The sequence below is a fragment of the Gekko japonicus genome, unplaced genomic scaffold (genome assembly GCF_001447785.1).
Source record: "Gekko japonicus isolate JY-2015 unplaced genomic scaffold, Gekko_japonicus_V1.1 scaffold33, whole genome shotgun sequence".
Lineage (NCBI taxonomy): Eukaryota > Metazoa > Chordata > Lepidosauria > Squamata > Gekkonidae > Gekko > Gekko japonicus.
Window position 1 is genome coordinate 2616297 of NW_015174272.1, and position 25793 is coordinate 2642089.

General features: G+C 49.1%; 1 protein-coding gene across 1 annotated transcript in view; it reads left to right on the top strand.

The window, feature by feature from the left end:
* Positions 1-557: 557 nt before the first annotated feature.
* PDE2A (phosphodiesterase 2A) overlaps positions 558-25793 on the top strand; it is a 28074-nt gene continuing 2838 nt past the window's right edge. The window contains exons 1-14 of the mRNA XM_015423653.1: positions 558-586; positions 2598-2676; positions 5398-5575; positions 7510-7622; positions 8176-8253; positions 10999-11121; positions 12172-12242; positions 12427-12549; positions 15842-15929; positions 20082-20129; positions 21907-21981; positions 22588-22687; positions 23190-23302; positions 24814-24852. Coding sequence (XP_015279139.1) covers positions 558-586; positions 2598-2676; positions 5398-5575; positions 7510-7622; positions 8176-8253; positions 10999-11121; positions 12172-12242; positions 12427-12549; positions 15842-15929; positions 20082-20129; positions 21907-21981; positions 22588-22687; positions 23190-23302; positions 24814-24852 — 1257 coding nt within the window. The remainder of the gene's footprint in view (positions 587-2597; positions 2677-5397; positions 5576-7509; positions 7623-8175; positions 8254-10998; positions 11122-12171; positions 12243-12426; positions 12550-15841; positions 15930-20081; positions 20130-21906; positions 21982-22587; positions 22688-23189; positions 23303-24813; positions 24853-25793) is intronic.

Sequence of the window (25793 nt, forward strand, 5' to 3'; positions counted from 1 at the left end):
CCCCCCCAAGCACCAAGAATACAGAGCATCCCTTGCCCCAGACGGAGAGTTCCTACCTATACCTTGTGGCTAATAGCCCCTGATGGACCCCCGCTCCATATGCTTATCTAATTCCCTTTAGAAGCCATCCGTGCTTGTAGCCGCCACCACTTCCTGTGGCAGTGAATTCCATGTGTTAATCACTCTTTGGGTGAAGAAGGACTTCCTTTTATCCGTTCTAACCCGACCGCTCTGCAGTTTCATGGAGTGACCACAAGGAGTTCTTGTATGGTGAGAAAGGGAGAAAAGTACCTCTTTCTCCACCTGCTCTATCCCAGGCATAATCATATAAACTTAGATCCTGTCACCCCTCAGTCGTCGTTTCTCCAAGCTAAAGAGTCCTAAGCGCCTTAACCTTTCCTCATAGGGAAAGTGTTCCAACCCTTTTATCATTCAAGTTGCCCTTTTCTGCACTTTTCCCAATGCTATAATATCCTTTTTGAGGTGTGGTGACCAGAACTGTACACAGTACTCCAAATGAGGACGTACCCTCCTTCCTAACAACGCTTCTACCGGAAATGTTGAAGACTTACTCTCAGAGCGATACGTAATTTCTCTCCCTGCCATTTTATGGATGGAGCTGTGGGGAGCCCCTCTTCCCACTGATGTCTCTTCAGGCAACCCCCTGAATTGGAGGCCGTGTGGTTGTAGTGGTTAGATCAGGACTGAAGGAGGTCTGGATTCAAATCCTCCTTGCCGTGACGTGAAGTTTGCTGGCTGACTCTGGGCTAGCCACTCTTTCTCCGCCTGATCTACCTCACAGGGTTGTTGTGAGGATAAAATGGAGGAGGGTGAACCGAGCTCCTTGGAAGCAGGGGGAGCGGAAATTGCTTAGAACTGAAGAAGAGGAGCTGAGGGGGAAACAGAAGCACTTTTGGGCCATGGAGCAGGGGGTCATTGGGGGGGGGGGAAGTAGTTGTGTATTTCCTGCTCTGTGCAGGGGGTTGGACTAGGTGACCCTGGAGGTCCCTTCCAACTCTGCGATTCTATGATTTCCAGGCCTCTTTTCCCCATGTGGGATGATGCACTTTCTATGCCATTTTGCAATCGTGTCCAACTGGATTTTCCTGTGTGAAACAGGAAACTCTTCCATCCATGTACTCACCAGGGCCAACTCTGCTTAGCTTCCAAAATCTGACAAGATTGGGCCAGCCTGGGCCATCCAGTTCAAGGCAAGAGACACATAGAGGTGGTCTGCCTTTGCCTGCCTCTGCCCAGCGACCCTGGACTTCCTTGGTGGCCTCCCATCCAAGGACTAACCAGGACCGACCCTGCTTAGCTTTCAAGATCTGATGAGACCAGGCCAGCCTGGGCATCCAGGTCAGGGCGAAAGACACACAGAGGTGGTTTGCCATTGCCTGCCTCTGCATAGCAACCCTGGACTTCTTTGGTGGTCTCCCATCCAAGGACTAACTGAGGTCAGCCTTGCTTAGCTTCTAAGTTCTGACAAGATTGGGGCCAGCCTGGGCCATCCAAGTCAAAGAGAAAGACTTCAGAGGTGGTCTGCCATTGCCTGCCTCTGCGTAGCAACCCTGGACTTCTTGCAGGTCAAAGTTCTCACCAGGGCCGATCCTACTTAGCTTCTGAGATCTGATGAGATCGGGCCAGCCTGGGCTATCCAGGTCAGGGCAAAAGGCATACAGAGGTGAACATAAGAGCATAAGAGATGCCAATGTTGGATCAGGCCAAGGGCCCATCCAGTCCAACACTCTGTGTCACACAGTGGCCAGAAATACCAGTTGCCATCAGGAGGTCCACCAGTGGGGCCAGGACATTAGAAGCCCTCCCACTGTTGCCCCCCCCCAAGCACCAAGAAGACAGAGCATCACTTGCCCCAGAGTCCCTATCTATACCTTGTGGCTAATAGCCACTGATGGACCTCTGCTCCATATGCCTATCTAATTCCCTTTTGAAGCCGTCCATGCTTGTGGCCGCCACCACTTCCTGTGTCAGTGAATTTGAATTGGTTTGCCATTGCCTGCCTCTGCATAGCAACCCCGGACTTCCTTGGGGGTCTGATGTTCCCTCTAAGCTGTGGAGTCTTGTGAGCAAAAATTCTACTTTGTGAGCTACTGGCATTAAAGTTGTGAGCGAGCGATTCAGCTACTGTATCAATGGGTTTGCTCTGGAGCCCTCCTTCCTGAGCTAAGACAAAAATGTGTGAGCCGGAGGCTAAAAAACTGCGAGCTAGCTCACACTAACTCAGCTTAGAGGGAACACTGGTGGTCTCCCATCCAAGTGCCAACCTGGGCCGACCCTGCTTAGCTTCCAAGATCTGACAAGATCGAGCTAGACCGGGCCATCCTGTTTTGGGTAATACAGGTACGAAAAATGAACTAAAGCTATAAGTTCCCTTGAGCACGTGCAGAGAGCATCTCCAGACCAGCGGATGTCGTTAGACGGGCCGGCTTGAGCCGAGACTTTTCTCGTTTTAACAAACTATTTGTGCATTTTGTGGGAGTTCATTTTCCCCAGAGGCCTGGCTTTTCTCCACGGGAGTCTTTGCTTAACTGACGTCCCCCCCTCACCTTTTGACTGTGGAATGGCTTCTCTTGCAGATGCTCCGTGTTCCTCTTGGATCGAAGCAACCACGAACTGGTGGCCAAAGTGTTTGACGGGGGCGTGGTGGACGACGAGGTAAGAGCCACAGGAAGGAGTTTTGTTGTCGTTCAGTCGCACAGTCGCGTCCGACTCTTTGCGACCCCATGGACCACATCACACCAGGCCCTCCTGTCTTCCGTCATACTCTGGAGTTTGCTCAATTGCATGTTCGTTGCATCAATGACACTGTCTAACCGTCTCATCCTGTGCCGTCCCCGTCTTCGGTCTTTCCCGGCATCGGGGTCTTCTCCAGCGAGGGCTCCCTTCTCATTCTGTGGCCAAAGTATTTGAGTTTCAGCTTCAGTCTCTGGCCTTCCAGGGAACAGTCGGGGGTGATTTCCTTTAGGATTGGGCTGATTCGATCTCCTTGCAGTCCAAGGGACTCTCAAGAGTCTTCTCCAGCACCATAATTCGAAGCCATCTGTTCTTCAGCGCTCGGCCTTCCTTATGGTCCAGCGCTTGCAGCTATACAGCACCAGTGTTCCCTCTAAGCTGAGTTAGTGTGAGCTAGCTCACAGTTTTTTAGCCTCCGGCTCACACATTTTTGTCTTCGCTCAGGAAGCAGGGCTCCAGAGCAAACTAATTTATGCAGCAGCCCAATCGCTCGCTCACAGCTTTAATGCCAGTCGCTCACAAAGTAGAATTTTTGCTCACAAGACTCCACAGCTTAGAGGGAACATTGTACAGCACTGCTGGGAATACCGTCGCTTTGAGTTAGAAGTTAGGAAGCACCAAATTGGGGGTGGGAAGAAGAAGAAGAGATTGGATTTATACCCCTCGCCCTTCACTACCCAAGGGAGTCTCAGAGCGGCTTACAGTCTCCTCTCCCTTCCCCTCCCCACAACAGGCACCCTGTGAGGTGGGTGGGGCCGAGAGAGCTCTTTCGAGGGCTGCCCTTGAGAGAACAGCTCTGAGAGAACTTGTGACCGATCCAAGGCCACCCAGCTGGCTGCATGTGGAGGAGTGGGGAATTCAAACCCAGTTTTCCCCAATTAGGATCCGCGCTCCCAACCACTACACCGAACTGCAAGCCGGCAGGGAAAATGGGGGGGGGGGACACCGTACGAAGTCTCACGTATGATCGGCACCAGGGTAGATCTCGTCCGATCGGGCTGTGGCCAAGAAGGGAAGGGGAAGGGACGAAGGGCAGATATCTGAAACATTCAGAACATGAAATGTACGTTGCACCGCTCAGAGTTTGGGGTTTGATGTTTTGGGAAGGAAAGGGGGAAGACACAGAGCCCGGCATCCTCTCTTTGCCTTTTGTTTTTTCAGGGCTAGCAACTGCCCGGGTGTGTGTGTGTGTCAAAACCCATGCATGGGGTGGGAGAGTTTAATTTCTTCTCTTGCACTGCAGGACTGATCCAAATCAGCGTCCAAATCTGTTGCAGTCGATAAATGGTGACCCCCATAGGGTTTTCAAGGCAAGAGACACACAGAGGGGGTTGGCCGTGGCCTGCCTCTGCGTAGCAACCCTGGGCTTCCTTGGAGGTCTCCCATCCAAATACTAACCGGGGCCGACCCTGGTTAGCTTCCGAGATCTGATGTGATCGGGCTAACCCAGGTCCTCTAGATCAGGGCAAAAGGCAAACAGAGGTGGGTTTCCCATTGCCTGCCTCTGCGTAGCAACGCTGGACTTCCTTGGTGGTCTCCCATCCAAGTACTAACCAGGGCCAACCCTGCTTAGCTTCCGAGATCTGATGCGATCGGGCTAACCTGGGTCCTCTAGGTCAGGGCAAAAGGCACACAGAGGTGGTTTCCCATTGCCTGCCTCTGCGTAGCAACGCTGGACTTCCTTGGTGGTCTCCCATCCAAGTACTAACCAGGGCCAACCCTGCTTAGCTTCCGAGATCTGATGCGATCGGGCTAACCTGGGTCCTCTAGGTCAGGGCAAAAGGCACACAGAGGTGGTTTCCCATTGCCTGCCTCTGCGTAGCAACGCTGGACTTCCTTGGTGGTCTCCCATCCAAGTACTAACCAGGGCCAACCCTGCTTAGCTTCCGAGATCTGATGCGATCGGGCTAACCTGGGTCCTCTAGGTCAGGGCAAAAGGCACACAGAGGTGGTTTCCCATTGCCTGCCTCTGCGTAGCAACGCTGGACTTCCTTGGAGGTCTCCCATCCAAATGCTAGCCAGGGCAAACCCTGCTTAGCTTCGGAGATCTGATGAGATACAGCTAGCCTGGGCCATCTAGGTCAGAGCAGGGTTCCATCCAGAATTCAGTTGTTGTCCAGAGCTTCACCCAGCTTTCTGCTTTCAACTCCCACGTTGTGTCTCACAAAGGCCTGTCGCTTTGTGAGAAGGACACACACACACACTCAGGGGTCATTTCGTAGAAAAAGAGGTGCAGGAGCTCATTAGCGTAACTCATTAGCATGACTTATTTGCATACGCCACACCCCTTGACATCCCCGGAAGTGTGTCAGAAGGCAACACCCACCGCTCAGGCTCCACTGGACTGCTTTGGATTGCTAGCTGTTGGGGGGGGGGACGCACAGATCTGCCCTCACAGAGGAGGGAGAGCTTGTACCTGAAGGCGGGATGAGGGTGGTGGGCTCTGCAACTTACCTGGCTGCTTCTTGCTCCTCGTGGCCCGACTGAGGGCTGCTGGGAGCAGGGGGCGGGGCTTGTTGCATGTGCCCGCCCCACGGGCTCCTTACTGCCGGAGCTCCGCTCCTGTGCGCTCCCGCAGGAAACGACCCCTGCGCACACTGATGTGTCCCCGCTGTTCTGTGTGCCCCCTTCCTTCTGCCACAGAGCTACGAGATCCGGATTCCGGCCGACCAAGGCATTGCGGGTCACGTGGCCACGACCGGGAAGATCCTCAACATCAAGGACGCCTACTCCCACCCTCTCTTCTACCGCGGCGTGGACGACAGCACCGGCTTCCGCACCAGGAACATCCTCTGCTTCCCCATCAAGGATGAGAACCAGGGTGAGGAAGGCCCGCAGGGTGGGGCGAATGGTGGGCGGGCCCGGAGGCCCGGTGGACCAAATGCTAGGGAGAGAGGGGCATGCCGTGGTCTTCTGGCCAAGGGTTATCTTCTCACTGGCAGTTCCTCATAGCCCCCCTCTTTCTCCTGGATCTAATTGATACTGCTGTGAGTAGGACCCAAAAAAAGAGGGGGAGTAAAACTAACCCGACCAATCAAAAACCTCCAAAGGAAGTTTAGAAAACTTATTAGGGGCCAAAACTTCAAAACAGGCCGGAAATGCGGGGGGGGGGAGCGTGGCTGTTTGCCCCGGAACAAAGTAACGTGCGGCAGCCCAATCAGACGTCCCGTCGAGGTCCCGTGGTTAGGCCGTTAGGTGCCAATTACACGGCTAGACTGCAGCACGGCAAAGAAGCGGTGCGGCGCGATCACACCGGCAATCGCTAGGCGCCGCTCCCGTGGCAAATGGGGTTTTTTGGGTCTCACTGAAGTTTGCGCATGCGCATGATCGTTTGTGCGCATCCTGTGGAGACTTAAAACAAAAAAAAACATCCGGTTTGCAACAGGACATGGGTGGGCGCCGGATGCCACGGGATTCTAGCGGAAACGTGATCAGACGTCCACCCTTGCCCCGTGTTTTCCGGAAATTAGTACATCGTATGTGGTAGTTTTTTACTCCGCATCTTCGGCAACAAGGCACGGGTTAGCCACGGGCGCACTACGCTTCCCAGATGTTGCGGTGTGATCGCGCCCGGAAAATCCGTCTATCATCCGTGTCTTCAGCATGGCAACTTCTCCATAAATAAGTATAGACAAAAGAGGGTTTATTTCAAAGACACAGAAAAACCTCAAATAAAGCCTCATAAAATGTTCAAAATTACAAATACACACAAAAAAGGACAGTGTATGACCCGATGCATTTCGGCTCACAAGAGCCTTCTTCAGAGCTCAAATAGTACAGAATACTATAGGGCAGTGATGGTGAACCTTTTAGAGACCGAGTGCCCAAACTGCGACCCAAAACCCACTTATTTATCGCAAAGTGCCAACACGGCAATTTAACCTGAATACTGAGGTTTTACTTTAGAAAAAACAACTCATACATAAGATGATCCAAACAAAGTAAGGAAAGCAATCCCAAATGCTTTCATTTACTTAAAATTATTTGGCAGAGAATTCGACACTTTAATGACGGTCTGGGCCTGGCTGGGGCGATGACACGCGTGCCCGCAGAGAGGGCTCTGAGTGCCACCTCTGGCACCGCTGCCATAGGTTCGCCACCATTACTATAGGGCCTTACTCCTAGTAATCTATATTTCAGTGATACTCTGTTTCACACTAGAGGCCAATGTTTTCTTGTCCTGCCTAACGGAATCAACAACTAGAGCGGTGATGGCGAACCTTTTAGAGACCGGGTGCCCAAACTGCGACACAAAACCCACTTATTTATCGCAAAGTGCAAACGTGGCAATTTAACCTGAATACTGAGTCTTTACTTTAGAAAAAACATACATTAACTTAAGATGATCCAAACAAAGTAAGGAAAGCAATCCCAAATGCTTTCATTTACGTAAAATTATTTGGCAGAGAATTCGACACTTTAATGATGGTCTGGGCCTGGCTGGGGTGATGGCATGTGCCATAGGAACCCGTGCCATAGGTTCACCACCACTGAGCTAGAGGAACCGCAGTCAGCAAACCTGCAGAGAAATATGGGAAATCTGCCTGTGAAAGAAAGCTCATAAAAACAACAAATATTTTTTTCTTAAAGTGCTCGACTCCCGTGGCCCATATTGGCCCAGGGGATCCTGGCGGTTTTTTGCTTTCCTCTGGACAGGGGTCACTGGGAGAGGGGGGAGGTAACGATGATGTCCTTTGGGGTCCCTTCCAGCTCCACGTTTCCATGCTTCTTTCTGTTTCTCTTTGCTCCTTCCAGAGGTCATCGGAGTGGCCGAGCTGGTTAACAAGATCAACGGTCCTTGGTTCAGCAAGTTCGACGAGGACCTGGCCACCGCATTCTCCATCTACTGCGGCATCAGCATCGCCCATGTACGTCTCCTCCTTTATTCCCAGCCTGATTGATTGATTGATTGATTGATCGATCAATTTATTGTCAGAGGCTTTCACGGCCGAAATTCATGAGCTGTTGTAGATTTTCCGGGCTGTCTGGCTGTGGTCTTGGCATTGTAGGACCTGACGCTTCGCCAGCAGCTGTGACTGGCATCCTCAGAGGTATAACACGGAAAGATGGAGGACTCTCTGTGTCAAGGTGAGAAGAAGAAGAATGGTAGGCAGGTCATTTATCTCTACTCAGGAAAGTGGGGTAGGGTAATGACTCAGCCCTACCCCACCTTCCTGAGTAGATATAAATGACCTGCCTACCATTTTCATCTCACCTTGACACAGAGAGTACGCCATCTTTCTGTGTTATACCTCTGAGGATGCCAGTCACAGCTGCTGGCGAAACATCAGGACCTACAATGCCAAGACCACGGCCAGACAACCCGGGAAATCTGCAACAACATATAAATAAATAAAGATGGGTAACATTTGAAAACCTCTCTGCTGGGGTGACCTGAATCTTTGGTTTTCTTCCCTCCAGTCTCTGCTCTATAAGAAAGTCCACGAAGCTCAGTACCGGAGCCACCTGGCCAATGAGATGATGATGTACCATATGAAGGTAAGAAGGGGAGGGTGGAGGCCTTCCAGGAAAGGGGACCCACCTGCCCCGCCTTTGGTCCTTCCTCAAGCCCAGTTGTCTGATGCTCCACCTTGGGGCAGGCGTATAAACAACCTCTCATGAATACACGGGTCTGCCTTCGACCAGGTCCAGCTGTTGGTTTCTTCCGGGCAGTCCAGTCTACTCTGAAGCCAGTGGCTCTTCAAGATCTCAGGTTGAGGCCTTTCACATCACTTGAACTAAAGATGCCACAGATTGAACGTGGGACCTTCTGCATGCCAAGCAGATGCTCTATCACTGAGCCACAGGTCTTTCCCATAACCCTACTGCCTTGTCCTTTTAACTGGAGATGTTGGGAATTGAACCTGGGACCTTCTGCATGCCAAGCAGATGCTCTATCCTGAGGAGGTTCTAATCTTATCTGTAGTGCTATTGTCAGATGTAGAGCCTTTTGTGTTTTTCAGCACAGGAAACCATGCCCTAGTTATTTAACTCCTCCTCAGTTATTTATTTAATTCCTTCCTGAGTAGATATAAATGACCTGCCTACCATTTTCATCTCACCTTGACACAGAGAGTACGCCATCTTTCTGTGTTATACCTCTGAGGATGCCAGTCACAGCTGCTGGCGAAACATCAGGACCTACAATGCCAAGACCACGGCCAGACAACCCGGGAAATCTGCAACAACATATAAATAAATAAAGATGGGTAACATTTGAAAACCTCTCTGCTGGGGTGACCTGACTCTTTGGTTTTCTTCCCTCCAGTCTCTGCTCTATAAGAAAGTCCACGAAGCTCAGTACCGGAGCCACCTGGCCAATGAGATGATGATGTACCATATGAAGGTAAGAAGGGGAGGGGGAGGCATTCCAGGAAAGGGGACCCACCTGTCCCGCCTTTGGTTCGTCCCCAAGCCCAGTTGTCTGATGCTCCACCTTGGGGCAGGCGTATAAACAAACTCTCATGAATACACGGGTCTGCCTTTGACCGGGTCCAGCTGTTAGTTTCTCCCGGCCAGTCCGGTCTATTCTGATGGCTGAGGCTCTTCAAGATCTCAGGTTGAGGTCTTTCACATCACCTGGACTAGAGAAGCTGGGGATTGAACCTGGGACCTTCTGCATGCCAAGCAGATGCTCTAACAGTGAGCTACTGAGGTCTTTCCCATCCCCTACTGCCTGGTCCTTTTAACTGGAGACGTTAGGGATTGAACCTGGGACCTTCTGCATGCCAAACAGATGCTCTACCACTGAGCCACTGAGGTCTTTCCCATAACCCTACTGCCTGGTCCTTTTAACTGGAGATGTTAGGGATTGAGCCTGGGACCTTCTGCATGCCAAGCAGAGGCTCTACCACTGAGCCACTGAGGTCTTTTGCATCACCTCCTGCCTGGTCCTTTTAACTGGAGACATTAGGGATTGAACCTGGGACCTTCTGCATGCCAAGCAGATGCTCTACCACTGAGCCACTGAGGTCTTTCCCATCCCCTACTGCCTGGTCCTTTTAACTGGAGATGCCGGGGATTGAACCTGGGACCTTCTGCATGCCAAACAGATGCTCAGCCACTGAGGTCTTTCCCATAACCCTACTGCCTGGTCCTTTTATCTGGAGATGTTAGGGATTGAACCTGGGACCTTCTGCATGCCAAGCAGATGCTCTACCATTGAGCCACTGCCCTTCCCCAAGACATAAAGTTGTCTTATACTGATTTAAACCCTTTGTCCATCAAGGTCAGTATTGTCTATTATGACCAGAAGCAGCTCTCCAGGGTCTCAGGCAGAGGTCATTCCCATTACCTACGATCTGATTCTTCCTGGAGATGCCAGGGATTGAACCTGGGACCTTCTGCATCCCGTGCAGATACTCTTGTCACTAGAAGCCATTGCCTCTACCTCCACTAGGTTGACAGACCTCCATCTCCTAGGCAGCAATAAGGAAATCCCAGCTTACGAACATCAGAAGAGCCCTGCTGGATCAGACCAGTGATGGTCCTTCTGATCCAGCATCCCGCCTCACACAGTGGCCACCCAGTTCCTCTGGAGGGCCAACAACAGGGCAAAGAGGCCAAGGCCTTCCCCTGATAAGGACATTAGAAGAGCCCTGCTGGGTCAGACCAGTGAGGGTCCATCCAGTCCAGCATCCCGTCTCACACAGTGGCCAGCCAGTTCCTCTGGAGGGCCAACAACAGGGCAGAGAGGCCGAGGCCTTCTCCTGATGTTGCCCCCTGGCACTGGGATTCAGAGGCTCAGTGCCTCTGACTGTGGAGGTTCCCCTCAGTCACCATGGCTAGTAGCCACTGTTCGACTTCTCCTCCATGAATCCATCTCATCCCCTTTTAAAGCTGTTTATTCTTGTGGCCATCACTCCATCCTCTGGCAGTGAATTCCACATTTGAATCCCTCTCTGTGTAAAGTAGTCTTTCCTTTTGTCCGTCCTGAACCTACTGCCCATCAGCTTCATCTGATGCCCTCGAGTTCTCGAATTTAGGGGGAGGGAGAAGAATTTCTCTGTGTCCGCTCTCTCCACCCCATGCTGTGCTTATAGGGCGGATGCCGAACTAGCTCATTGGATGCCACAAATATTGTTGACCACTCAGTGCTGGGGAAAGGCCAATTCACAGGGAGAGGTTGATCTGTGATCGCAAGGATACACACACACACACACACGTAAATTGTCCAATTAATCACAAACTTGCCTTGGCCGTTTCCTCCCCCATAGCAATTCTTCTCTTTGGCTTCTCTTCTAGGTGTCTGAAGACGAGTACACCATCCTCCTCAACGAGAGCATCAAGCCGGTGCCCGAGTTCGACGCCAACTTCGACAGATTTACCTACACGCCCCGTTCCCTTCCCGATGACGACACGTGCATGGTGAGAACCAGCCTGTGTGTTGAAGACCCACCCACCCCCCGGCTTCTTGAGTTTCTCCATCTTTCTTTCTTTCTTTCTTTATTTATTTATACATACTTTCGATTTATATTCTGCCCTCCCCGCATGGGCAGGCTCTGGGCGGCTTACAACAAGTTAAAATGCGACAGAATGAGTACAATAAAACAGAGATGCATCGACAGAGCAATCATCTCAAATTCAGACAAGCAATCAGATTCGTAAATAAAGAGCTGTTGCATATAGATGGCGGTAGCCTCTCCAAGGCAATGTTAGATGGTAGCAGGGGTCATTTCGTAGAAAAAGAGGTGTAGGAGCTCATTAGCATAACTTATTAACATAACTCATTTGCATATGCCACACCCCCTGACATCACCGGAAGTGTGTCAGAAGGCAACACCCACCGCTCAGGCTCCACTGGACTCTTTTGGATTGCTAGCTATGGGGGGAGGGGAACGTGCAGATCTGTCCTCACAGAGGAGGGAGAGCTTGTACCTGAATAAAACTTGGCCTTAAAGGTGACGGAATGGTCTTGCAGTAACGCTGACAACAGTCTTGTAAGGTAGACTAGTACTGTCACCTGCATATTACAGATGTGGCTGAGGGAGGGAGTGCGGCTCGCTTACCAAGCTTTTGACAAGAAGCAAGATTTGAACGCCGGCCCTCCTGACTGTTGGTTCACTGTCTCAGCCACTTTGGTTACACCGACTCCTGTATATAGTAATTATTTGGGGCAGGTTTCTGAAACTCTCAAGAGGGAAATGAAGTTTTCAAGCCAAATAGTAAAAACTCATGAGCTTTTAAACATTTTAAAAATAATTTTGTCAAAGTGGTTCCGGAACGCCGTTCCGGCGCGTTCCGCCAGAAAAAAAAGCCCTGATTTGGGGGTTTGTCTGACAAGATTTTAACAGCGTTCCTTATTGACCAGCCCTTAACCTTTGGGATGGGCCAGGCTGCACATTTAAATCCCCCCTTCCCCATCTGACGTGGGATATCCCCCTCTGAGCTCTCTGCGTCTCTCTTTCTTCCCTGCAGGCCATTTTGAGCATGCTGCAGGACATGAACTTCATCAACAGCTACAAAATCGACCGCCATACGCTTGTCAGGTGGGACAATGGGCCGATCCTCTTTCCCACGCTCGGTCTCCCTCCCTACCTCCTTCAGTCCAACGCTGCAGGATTGGTTTGAACAGGCCGATTTGGGGCAAGGCCCCTGCCCTGCTCCGTGCTTTGGGGAGGGGTCGCTGGTACCGTTCTCATCGAGGGACCCCCCCTTCTCCCCCCCCTGCAGGTTCTGCCTGATGGTGAAAAAGGGCTACAGGGACCCTCCCTACCACAACTGGATGCACGCCTTCTCCGTCTCCCACTTCTGCTACCTGCTGTACAAAAACCTGGAGCTGGTCAATTACCTGGAGTAGGTGGATTTATCGACTGATTTATTAAAGCATTTGTATCCTGCTATTTCTCAGTTAGGTGTAGTGGTGAGGAGCGCGGACTCTAAGCTGGGAGAACCGGGTTTGATTCCCCACTCCTCCACAAGCAGCTAGCTGGGTGACTGTGGGTCAGTCACAAGTTCTCTCAGAGCTGTTCTCTCAGGAGCAGTTCTCGAAAGAGCTCTCTCAGCCCCACCTACCTCATAGGGTGTCTGTTGTGGGGAGAGGAAGGGAAAGGAGATTGTAAGCCGCTCTGAGACTCCTTCGGGTAGTGAAGGGCGAGCAATAAATCCAATCTCTTCTTCTCTCAGAGCTGTTCTTTCAAGAGCAGTTTCTGTCAGAGCTCTCTCGGCCCCACCTACCTCCCAGGATCTGTTGTGGGGAGGGGTGGGGAAAGGAGTTTGTAAGCTGCTCTGAGACTCCAAGTGAAGGGCGGGGTATGAATCCAATCTCTTCTTCATCTTCTTCTCTCATGTTGCAAGGTGGCTTACAATAACAGTTAAGGACATTTTCCATTGAAAACCAACGATAAAATGGCCGGCCCCAACTCTCTCCCTCCGTCACGTCCCCCCTTAAAAGATGCCTGCCATTTCAAACCCGCTCAAAAGCCCTGGTGAACTGGCTGGCCTTGCAGCAGCTCCTTAAGATCTCCAAGAAAGGGGACCCCCCTCCATGATTCTGGGAGCCCCTCCCAGAGAGCCGGAGCCACCACGGAAAAGGCCCTGGGCTCTTCCCGATCCCAGACAGGCCACCCCAAGTGGGGGGATAGCCAACGGATGGCTGCCTAAGACTGCCGCCGTCTCCAAGGGACGTTTGGAAGGAGACGGCCCATCAAATATGGTGCTTTGCTCTCCCTCAGGGCTCCGCCCCGGGACCTGGAAGGGGCACATTCGGGCACTTCTTTGAGATATCAAGCTTTCAAATGCATCCTCCCCAGCTTTGCTAGAAGCTTTGGCAGAGATCGTGTCTCGTTTTCTGCAGTGACATGTTGCAGCATTAGCTGTTGGAGCTAATATTCTTCTCCCATTCCTCCATCATCCACTAGGGGCACTGTCCATTCTGAAATGATCTGAAGGCACACCCCACGTTCACGCTCAGTGTCTAGGGCTGCCAGCTACCAGGAGGGGCAAACGTAGAAAAACACCGGGTTTCAACAAAACACACAACACTACTATGCTTCTGCGTCTTCATTTATTGATCCAAATCACACACTTGGATACAATAGAGAGACCCTAGTGTGTCTTATTAATTATAGTACAAAAACCTAGAGAACATTATATATCTAGTAGAAAAGTCCACTGCTACAGAGACAGGTTCCAATGCTGTACTTTCTGATGTGAGATGTGGCAGGCTGTTATGCTTTCCAAAAAGAGATACAGCAAGCATCAAAGCAACACGCCTCCCAGGCAAAAATTTCGTGTTTCGAGAGATTATTTTTCAGGCACCATTATTTTTCCTGGAACTGAATTACAAACACAATATAACACAATATACTTTACATAGTTTTTGTTGTTGTTGTTCAGTTGCACAGTCGAGTCCGACTCTCCGCGACCCCATGGACCAGATCACGCCAGGCCTTCCTGTCTTCCACAGTCCTCTGAAGTTGGCTCAATTTCATGTTCGTTGCATCGATGACACTGTCTAAGCATCTCCTCCTTTGCCGTCCCCGTCTTCTTTGACCTTCAGTCTTTCCCAGCATCAGGGTCTTCTCCAGTGAGGGCTCCCTTCTCATTGGGTGGCCAAAGTATTTGAGCTTAGTTGAACTAGCTTGCTGCACTTACCCAAAGCTCACAATACTACAGTACACAAGTCAATGCAAAAGACAGTATACAGCACTGGCACCTGTCTCTGTAGCTGTGGACTTTTCTTCTAAATATCTAATGTCCTTTAGGTTTTTGTACTATAATGAATAAGACACACCAGGGTCTCTCTCTTGTATTTAAGCACATGGTTTAAATCAATGTACGAAGACACAGTAGCATAATAGTATTGTGTGTTTTGTTCTAACACGGTGTTTTCCCGCGTTTGCTCAGCCTTGCCGTGTTACCCGTGTGTTTGAACTACCAGGAGGCGCCTGGAAATCTCACAGCAGAATCACTGCTCTCCAGACAACAGAGATCACTTTCCCTTGGAGAAAATGGCTGCTTTGGAGGGTGGACTCTACGGCCAGGTCCTTTTCGGTGGCGTCTCCTATCTGGTGGAATGAGCTCCCGGAGGAGATCAGGGCCCTGTCCTGTAAGACGGAGCTCTTCCGCCGGGCTTTCGAATAGGAGCCGCCTGCCACCACCACCAACGGGGGACTGCAAAACAGTACCACTGGGTTGGGCCGTTCTGGCCATCTGAACATCATGGCCCACAGCATCCCCTTCTTTGACCCCTATGCGATGAGCAATAGGGAGCAAGTTTGTTAGTCGTGATGGATCCTTGGGAGTTGCTTACTGTGTTTTAACCGTTTTAACTGTGTTTTATTGCACTGGGTGCCTTAATTGTTTTTCATTGTGGTGGTGTATTACACCTCGTGTTGTAAGCCGCCCTGAGCCCGCATGCGGGGAGGGCGAGATATAAATGAAATAAAAGAAAGAAAGAAAGAAATCCTACCCTGAGGTCCCTCCCCTCCCCCAATCCCACCTTCTACACGCTGTCCGACTCCCCATGCATTCAAAATAAATCCACGTTTGAAGAACAAAGTCAAATTTATTATAAAGCGATGGTTAGATCAGGAACACAAGAAATTGTTAGGAATAACTACAAACCCCGGAGGGCAACATAATAAAGGAACTTGAACCCGTGTAGGACCAATGAGCCCAATTCCCGCTGGCGGGAATGCAGATAAAACGAGCGCCCAATTCCTTGGGAACACAACGGTTCTACAACATAAACACAGGGCAGTTCTCAGGCTTCGAATACATAACAAGCCAAGCAATGCCACGACACAATCCCACCTCCAGCTGTTAACCTTGAGCAGTTCCGCAAATGCAGCAAGCAAGAGAAAGTAAACACCTACAGATGGGGGGGGGGACGGGGAAGAAGGTTCAGAGGTTACAACGTAACATGGCAACTTCATGGCAGCTTGCTGACACACGCTCCGTCCCCAAATCTCCAGGGATTTCCCAACCTGGCCTTGGCAACCCTCGCAGTGTCTCACAGTCCCCACCCTATCCTTCGTCATCCCACTACACGCACCACGCTGCACATCTCTCGGCACCTCTGGGTAACCGAACCTCCTTCCGAAGCCCATTCACGCCGGTGTTTGTGTCGTTTTTCTCCCCACAGAGACATCGAAATCTTTGCCTTGTTTATCTCCTGCATGTGTCACGACCTGGACCATCGGGGCACGAATAACTCCTTTCAGGTGGCTTCGGTACGGCTCGAAGGAACCCGTCCTCCACAAAGCCGGGGGGGGGAGGGAGGGAGGGAGGGAAGGTGTGGGCAGGTGCAAGCGTGAAAAAGGGAGGGATGAATTCGATTCCTACAGCATCCTTTGGTCCATGGCCAGCATCTGCACACCCTGAGGTGAGGCAGCTGCCAGGGCCCATCGCTCCTGGTAGGGGGCCCACGGCTACTGACCACCCACCCATGCACTCCCCCTGCCACCTGCCTGCATGCCCTTCCCCTTCTGCTTGCTTGAAGTGCTCTGCCACCCGTGCTCCCAACTGCCCGGAATCATTGGTGCACAAAGAACAGGGGCAATGCTGATGGGTGGGTGTGGCAGCAGCTCTCACAGCACTTTTCCACGTTCTCATTTCCTTTGTTCAAAAGTTCCTGTTTCTTTGGGTGTGTTTTTTTCCTGTTCCACGTGTCTTTTGCTCCACCTAGTGGTCGCTTTGATATTGCACTGGTTTCTGTTCGGTGAGTCTCCCTGCAGGTTCTTACATGGGACATAAACTGGGGTAATAGATTCAGATTCAGACACCTTTAATGGCATAGTAGTAACGTGTTTCCCCGAAAATAAGACACTGTCTTATATTTATTTTTTCTCAAGAAGACACACTAGGGCTTATTTTCAGGGGATGTCTTATTTTTATTAAGTATAATACAACAATCTACATTTATTCAAATACAGTTAAGTCATCTTCTTCTGGAACATCGTCATAACTCTCATCACTAGGACTTATTATTGGGGTAGGGCTTATACCACAAATGCATAGAAATCCTGCTAGGGCTTATTTTTTGGGTAGGTCTTATTTTCGGGGAAACAGGGTATATAATAAATACATTTAAGACGATACATTGAATTCCAGTAAGTAAATTTAGACAATAAAATATGTGTATTATGTAAAAAGGTTGTATCTAAGTGCGGCTGGTTCAGCTAAGAATTCTGCAACCATAATTGTAGTATCAGTATTAACATCGTTAAGAAGATATTGAACAGTTTTAAGATCATTAGTAAATAAGTATGGCTGAAGGGGAAACAGTTTCATACGTGAAGATGTATGCGGCTGGCAGTCCAGAATAATATGGAAGATTGAGTCTGGGGCCATGCTTGAAAATTTGCAGAGTCTTCCCTGGGGTGGGATGTTATTAAATCGACCCCGCAACATTTTATTAAATTGACCCCGCAGCATGTTTGAGGGAAAGACGTTTAGCCGAGCCAACGTAAAGGCTCTACGATGGGAAGGAAGGCTGAGATTGTGTAAATAATGGGCCATTTGGCCATATTTGGGTAGAGAGGTTAAGGTGAGCTTGTGAGTAAATATGTGGATGTGAAGGACGAAAGTTATGTAATTCTAGGTCGAATAGTCTTTGTCTAATAGATTGAAAAATCAAGGTTTTGTCCATTTGGAAAAAGTAAGTCAACCCATTTGATGAATTTTTTCTTCTATTTTTGAAAACCAGAGGGGACTGTGTGTATCATTTTTAAAGCGTGAAATTAGAGAGTTTGGAGAGGCTCTAAAATGAATATTGAGCCAATAGTTAAAGGTTAGTAGCCAACCTTTTGTTTGAATAAGATGTTGGCCCAATTCTAAGCATAAAGCCGAGTGCAGCACACACCTTGGGGCACCTAAACCGGGGTAATATCAAAGCGACCACTAGAGGGAGCAAAACACATGCAGAAGAGAATTAAAAACACAAGTGAGGAAAATGAGAAGTCTGTGAGTAAATGTGTCACAGGGGTTTGAGGGAGAGGTGAAAAGGTCCAGCACAATTCAGGGCGAAAGGACAACAGAAGGCACGCAACTGTTGAGAAGCAATCAAAAGGCCCCAGCTGCATACACCAAACAGTGCTGTTGGTAAAATGGTGTACAGGAAGTGCAGGCAACTGAGCGGGGCTGATGGGAGGGCTTGCAAGTGGGAAAAGGATGCTCAGGCATATGGGGGGTATGCAGGTGGGGGAAAGGGAGGCATCAGTGGGACCTGGTGGCAGGCAAACAAAGGCCCCTGGGTTCTGTCTGCCCAGGATACCTCAAAGCCTGGAACTGGCCCTGCTTTGGTCAGCTATGGTTCTGCAGACCATGATGAAATTATATAGGAAGAGGAGAACTACCCGAAAGGGGATCCCATCCGCTGATCATCTAGGAGCATTTTTAGAAAATGCTTTTGGGGGCTTTTAAAGGCCAAGCGGGGCCACTGAAAGAATCTGGAGGAAGCAGGACTCACATTGAGTGAGCTTATGACAATACTGTGTTCTGCTGGTAACTTTATTTGGTTTTATCAAATGGTTTAAATGTCTCCAGTGCCGTTCTAAATGTTTTTTTCATGTTTGCCGTCTTAGGGGCCCCATTTTGGGTGGGAAAGGAGTATAGAAATGTTGGCCGGCTGGCTGAGGAGACGTCTCCAACCCCATCTCTTAGCTATGACTCTGAGCACAGCTGTGTAAACATCCCCATGAGCGATTCAATACCACACGAGCAATTTTGTCATGCATCACTCTCAAACACACGAAAGGGCTCAGGAGGCATGTGTCTGTGTGTAACAGATTAAGATTGGGCTAGACAGGGCAATCCAAGTCAGGGCAGATGGCATATGGAGGTGGTTTGCCACTGCCTGCCTCTGCGTAGCAACCCTGATGTTCCTTGGTGGTCTCCCATCCAAGTACTAACCAGGGCCAACCCTACTTAGCTTCCAAGATCTGACAAGGTCAGGTTAGCCCAGGCTATTCAGATCAGGGGTTCCTGTAAACTAGCTTTCCCCAAAAAAAATTTCCAGCATGCTTTCTTGCAGGGAGTTATGGGAACTGTAGTTTCCTCAGACTACCAATGGGAGAGGCTCATAAATAATATCGTTTCTATCAGTCTGGGGGAGAAGCTGACCCTCAGCTTCCTTACAAAGCCCGATGGGAGGGGAGGGGAGAAACGTTGGCCTTTTGATCTCCCAGCCTTGCGGAGGGATAGGGCCCAGCTCTCATCTCCCAGGATTACAACTGATCTCCAGGCGACAGGAGGTTCATCAGGAGAATATGGCTGCTTCGGAAGGATTTGGTTCATCAGGAAAATATGGCTGCTTCGGAAGGCGGACTCTATGGCGTTATACCCCTATTGAAGTCCCTCCCCAAACCCCACCCTCCTCAGGCTCCTCCCCCAAAATCTCCAGATGTTTCATAACCTGGAGCCAGCAACCTGAAGGAGAGGCATGAAGGGGAGCAGCAGACCAGGGTTCTTACTGCAATTAGGTTGCCAGCTCCAGAATGGGAAATTTCTGGACATTTAAGGGGTGGAACCTGGGGTGGGAAGAGGGGAAGGTGCTCCACAAGGGTGTGACGCTATTCAGTCAGGGTTGCCAAATCCCCATGGTGTGCGGGGGATTCTCCGGTTTTTGGCACTCCCCCCCAGCACTGGCCGGCGGGGGAGAGTTACCGCCCCAAATGCAACGTTCCTACGTCACCTGAAAGTGCCGTAGGCACGTCTGTGACATCGTAGGTCGATGTTCTGGTTTTGGGGCAAAACTCTATGGTAGAATTAGCTTCAAACTATAGAGTTTTGCCCAAAAACCCAAGCGTTCCTGACGTCACCAATGTGCCTATGTCACTTCCGGGTGACATAGGCACATTGCACTTCTTCCTTCCCCTCCCCCAGAGCATCTTGGTAAGTCTCCCGCCGGCTTGTCATTCAGACCTGGCAACCCTACATAGAGTCCACCCTTCAAAGCAGCCATTTCCTCCAGCAGAACTGATCTCTGTAGTCTGGAGGTCAGCGGTAATTCTGGGAGAACTCCAGGTCCCACCTGGAGGTTGGCAGCCCTGTGCCTGAACCCAAATGTTTCCCTCTTGACCAGTGTTCCCTCTAAGCTGAGTTAGTGTGAGCTAGCTCACAGATTTTTAGGCTCCGGTTCACCCTTTTTTGTCTTTGCTCAGGAAGGATGGCTCCAGAGCCAGCTAATTTATGCAGTAGCCAAATCGCTCACTCACAATTTTAATGTCCGTAGCTCACAAAGTAGAATTTTTATTCTCAGGACTCCTCAGCTTAGAGAGAGAATTGCTCTTGACTCTTGGGGTGTTTCTTTTATGCAGCCTGAAATGAAACCCCATCCTGTGTATTCTTCTTCTTGCCAACCTGACTTCTCTTCTTTCTTTCAGAAATCGGTCCTGGCTGCCTTATACAGCTCTGAAGGTTCTGTGATGGAGGTAACCCCCCCCCCTGAAAAAATCTCTTTGTCCTTTGCAGGTTTATCCCCTGGCAAGTGAGAAAGGGAGCCAGAGGAACAGGATGTAGTAGAGAAAAAACTGGGGAAAGAAACCCCTGCAAATGACAAGGCCCTTTTTGTAGTGTGAAGGAGGAAGAAACTCATGAGTTGGAAAAGATAGGGCACGGAAAACATTGCACATGTTCCACAGAATGTTGGTTTCCTTGAGCCAAACTACAAGTGATGGGTAGAGGGGTAACATTTCCAGAAATTTTGAAACCACGGGGAAATAAAACAGGTTTTCGTAGAGAAAAATTGAAATATAGGCAATGCCTACTCTTCTATCAAGCCTAATCCTACTGATTTAACAAAGCATCGTTTATAACTTATTTAGCATATATAATTGCAATATTCGACATGTTTGCAGTATTTAAAAGTTATAAATGCCTGGAGTTTGAACAAGCCAAATTGCAAATATACATAATACTTGAGAGAAATCTGCCATCTGTTGCACCTTATGCTGTGTTAGCACATGTACCTTAATGTTTGCTATCTGGTTAGAGAGAGCTCAGTTATCAAGGAACCTTTCAGAGTTTTCACCTGAGGCTTTGGTGCAGTTTCTGCCCCTATCTCTTTCTGATCTTTTTTTATCCCTCCTGCAAGGTAGGGCAATAAGTTACTTTTTGCTCAGTCTGTGGGTAATGTGTCACAGGGAACTGAGGGGGAGATGGAAAGGTCAACCACAATTCAGGACAACAGAAGGCACGCAACTGTTGAGAAGCAGTGAATGCCTTGCATGCTCCCCTCATGATGGTTAGGTATCCTTCTAGGTGCCGGAATGCATCTTGGATTTAAGAGCTGTGTGTGTTTACAGCATGCCCACCCTGTCTTCAAAAGCATTTCAACTCACTGAGAGAAAAGATATTAAACACATTTTGCACGAAGCGGAAAAAAGGAATTGATGATTTATGGGTTTGAAGAATAAGAGGGTGAGAAATGAATTATAGATAAAAGAGAGGGTTCTTTTTTTCTTTTATGGATCTATAGAGAGAGTCAATGGAGAATTAAGATGTAGCAGTCATAAATGAAAATCGAAATATATTCCTTTTTTTCTTCTTTCTTTTTTCCCCCCTATGATTTTTCTGTGTGTTCTCTTATATGTATTTTGGTTAAAAGTTCAATAAAATTCATTTTAAAAAAAAGGCTTTCACTCGTGAAAAGAGAAAACATATTTTTCACATTTTTCCAGCCCCCAAGATTTTCCGTGGTTTTTTTCTGGGCCTTCACATCTGTAGCCACACATTCACCTGTGGCTGCCGATGCCATTTTAAAAGCACTTGTAATTCTTTAAAAACTGCTTTGAGGCATGGATCCAGATAAGATGCTTGGCATGGCAGGCCTAGGACCTCTCGCCGCCCCCCCACACACACACACCCCACACTTCAGTTGCAGAGACATCCCTGTTTTGGCAACTGAAGAGGCAAAGGATAGGTTCAAGAGTCCTGGAGTCACCATCCCCATGCACCTGTGCATCCATTTTTGAAGAACTACAGCTGCTTCTAAAATAGTCTTGGGGGGACACAGGATGCACCCGTGGCCACCGTCACTCGTTGTTTGGCCCCTCCCCAAGACTGGGGGTGGGCCTGCTGCTTCTGTCTTTTCTCCAAGGGACTCTTCTCGATAGAGAGGTGTGTTCACCCAGGAGTGGACCTGATTCCCCTCTTGCAAACCCCTGTGAGCCACGCGCTCACCTCCCTCTTTTTGTTTCCCTTGCGCAGAGACATCATTTTGCTCAGGCCATTGCGATCTTGAACACCCATGGCTGCAACATCTTCGATCATTTCTCCCGAAAGGTAAGTCACAAGAGGAGCTCCCCAACCCCTGGCAACATGGCCCAGGTGGAAAAATACAGACATGCTCATAAAAGTTCTTGCACCAAGGATCCCTGGAGCAACAAGGATCCTGTACCAAGAATCCTTGGGAGGGGGCTGTAGCTCAGTGACAGAGCATCTGCTTGGCATGCATAAAGTCCCAAGTTCAACCTCAAGGGTCTGAATCAGCATGAGGAAGTTTCATGAGCGTTCATGTGTGCCTGACATTCCCCTCACCCCAAATTGCTGACGCCCCTCTACCCCCGGCTGTAATGCTGCATTTATTCCCTCTGCCTTTCCTCCACTGATTTAAAGGTCGTGAGGTTGGTGGCGCCTTCAGTTAAAGATACAGTAGACTGGCATACCTGTCTCACAATATATGATCAGTCGTTTGGTAACTGCAGTATTTGATACAGCAGGCCATGTGTCATTTGGGCCTTCGTGTTCATGCACAAGCACTGACATGCATGCATGCTAGAGAAGGGGCGTACGATTGGAAGGGAGCGCGTGACCTGTCCATGCCAGCCTCTCCTGTTGGACTACTTCCTTGCTGAAGGATAGTAAAGCAAAGCCTCTTTGGTGCTGTAGGACTACCAAAGGATGCTGGATCTGATGCGAGACATTATTCTGGCTACCGATCTGGCTCACCACTTGAGAATCTTCAAAGACCTCCAGAAAATGTCAGAAGGTAAAATCACGGGCATGATTTTGCGGGGTGGGGTACCAGCTTTCAAGAGTCAAAGCTCCGTTTTGTCAGATAGGGACCTCCGTTCAGACTCGTATCTGAAGGGAAAGCTCCTACCCCCCAAAATCTCATTGGTCTCTAAGGTTCTTTCTCGGCACCGTTTGGTCTCTAAGGTGCTCCTGGAATCATATCTAGCTCTTCTCCAGTCGAAGAAGGCACTGATGAGCTAGATGGACCACTCCCCTGATTCGGTGCATGTCGCATGTTTGTGTGTGTCCGTGTGTTCATACAAGGACATAGCTTTCCCAGGCGATCTGGGGGAAATGACGCATGCCCATGCCGGTCAGAGTGAAGCCCCCACCTCATTTCTTGGGGAGAGGCTTTGACGTCTCCGTGGTGCCTCCGTCGAGCCACCCGGAACGCAGCCATTTTTGCAGAAAACAAATGGCAACAACAACAAAAAACCCACCCCGTGAAATGTCACTTGTCTCTCTCTTCTCCGCAGTCGGCTACGACCCCAAAAACAAGAATCACCACAGCCTCCTGCTGTGCCTTCTCATGACCTCCTGTGACCTCTCAGACCAGACGAAAGGCTGGAAAACCACACGCAAGATTGCTGTGAGTAGGGGGGGGATCCAGGGCCACGCAGCCCCCTCTTCCCTAAGCTAGATATATATTGTTTTCCTCGGTGAATCTCGAGATGATTCCTCTAGACCATCCATCCCCTCTGTAGGGGGGAGCTGGGGCATAAATTGTAAGGTCTTTATGGGATGTCCACTGTGCTGTACCCCTAACTGGAAGACACTCTAGATCAGGGGTCCCCAACATGGTGGCAGTGGGCATGATAGCGCCCACCGTCCTTTCCTGGCACCCACTGAGTGTTTTTAGAAAGTGGGTGGGACCAGGCGATGTTTCTGCCCAGCAAGGCTTCTCATTGGCCACTGGAGTTTTGATTGGCTGTGCAGATTTTTTTTAAATGTTGCTTTGGCAGCAGCTGCCACCACGACACCAAGATCTTCATTATGTGACTGAAGGTAAGGTGTGGCTGCCATTTTGTGGCTGGCTCCACCTCCTACCGCCAGCAGCCATTTTGTGCCAGCATTCCAAAGGTATCCACAGGCTCAAAAAGGTTGGGGATCCCTGATCTAGATCCCCTCTGTCCGCAGTGCAGCACGGAAACCAACCCCAAATACCAGACCATCCAATATTGTTTTGCTTCCCGTTGCCAATACATTCTCCCTCAGAAATCCCATCTGTTTTGGCCACTGATGAACTTCCGGATCCATGCTCACATAGGTCGTGCCTGCTGGCCTCCTCACCCAGTTACCAAAGGTAGCCAAGATTGTGGCTGCAACCCACTTGTGATTACTGTTGACTTCCATCTTTGAGAGGGAGGAATCCTAACATCCCTCACAGGGGGACTTGTATTTTCCTGCCAATAGCAGGAGTGGCAGAAATTCATCTGGCAAAGCTGTTTCCATCCCTGAATGTCTGTAACTGGGAAACTCTGCACGGGGGCTGCCAGTTCCCCTGGGAAGAGGCCATACCTCAGCGACCGAGCCCTTGCTTTGTGTGCAGAAGATCCCCGATCCAGTCCCTGTCCAGTTAAAGGTGCTCAGGTAGCAGGTACTGGCAAAGACGTTTCTCAGCCAGAGACTTGGGAGAGCTGCTTCCAGTCTGAAGATAATAAATAGCGAGCTAGGGTTAGGGCTTTTCTGTATCCTCACGTTCCTTGCTTGTGTGCTCCTGTTGCTTCAGGAGGGGGTTTCTGTTCCGCATGTGTTTTGCTCCCTCTAGTGGTCGATTCAGTATTATATCGATTTATGCCTGGCATATCGATTTATGCCTGCAAGTTTTTAGGCTGGACATAAAGTGGTGTAATATCGAATCGACCACTAGAGGGGGAAAGACACATGCAGAACAGGAGGAAAAACACAGAACAACAGGAACATACAAGCGGGGAAAATCAGAATGCGGAAAAGCCAGCAGTGTTATAATTGGAAAGGGGAGGACTTGGCTCAGTGGAATTGGCTTGACCACTGCAGCCAGGAGTGTGGCCAGATGTCCCATTGAATGCAACAGGGAGTGCTTCCCTGACATTTGTATAACCAACAGCCTTTGCCTTCCAGGAATTGATCTACAAGGAATTCTTCTCCCAAGGAGATCTGGTACGTAAGAAAACTCCCCGGGAATGGTCCCATACCTTTAATAATGCTGCTCTGAGCCAATGCTGCTTAAAATATTTTTGAGGGCCTGCTTTTTCATAACACATAAAAGCATTCCATCCTAGCAGTAAATCATGGCCCTCAGTTTTTAAAAGTCTCTTATCTTCTAAAGTAATCCATTCTTTAATCCATACTAATGCTGCAGCTCTATAATACAATAACCAATTTGATACTCCAAACCCTCCTCTTTCTTTTACGTCGTACCTAGCAGTAAATCATGGCCCTCAATTTTTAAAAGTCTCTTCTTAAAGTAATCCATTCTTTAATCCATACTAATGCTGCAGCTCTATAATACAATAACCAATTTGGTACTCCAAACCCTCCTCTTTCTTTTACATCATGTAGCATTTTCAATCTGATTTGTGCCCTTTTCCCTTGTCATATAAACTTAGATATCATCTGGTCTAAGTCTTTAAACAAGTTTTGATTTTGTAGTATCGGAATAGTTTGAAAGAGAAACATCCATCTAGGTAAAATATTCATTTTTATTGTAGCAATTCTTCCCATCATGGAAAGTTGCAGATTTTTCCATTTGTCCAAGTCTTGTTTAGATTTTTGTAGTTGTACTTTATAGTTGTCTTCATAGAGTGTACTGCATTTATTTGTAACCGTAATTCCTAAATATTTAGCTTTTTTACAATCTGACATCTTGTGATTTCTTGTAACTTTTCTTTTTGTTTGTCGTCCAAGTTCTTAGTTATAATTTTAGTTTTTTCTGTATTTATTTTGAAACCCACCACTGCTCCATACTCTTCAACCTTGTCCTTCAAGACTCCTGTTGCTTCTCTTAGGTTTTCAAGTATTAATGCCACATCATCTGCAAAGGCTAGTATTTTAAAGTGTTCTTTCTTCACTTGAAGTCCAGTTATTTTACTCTCTTCTCT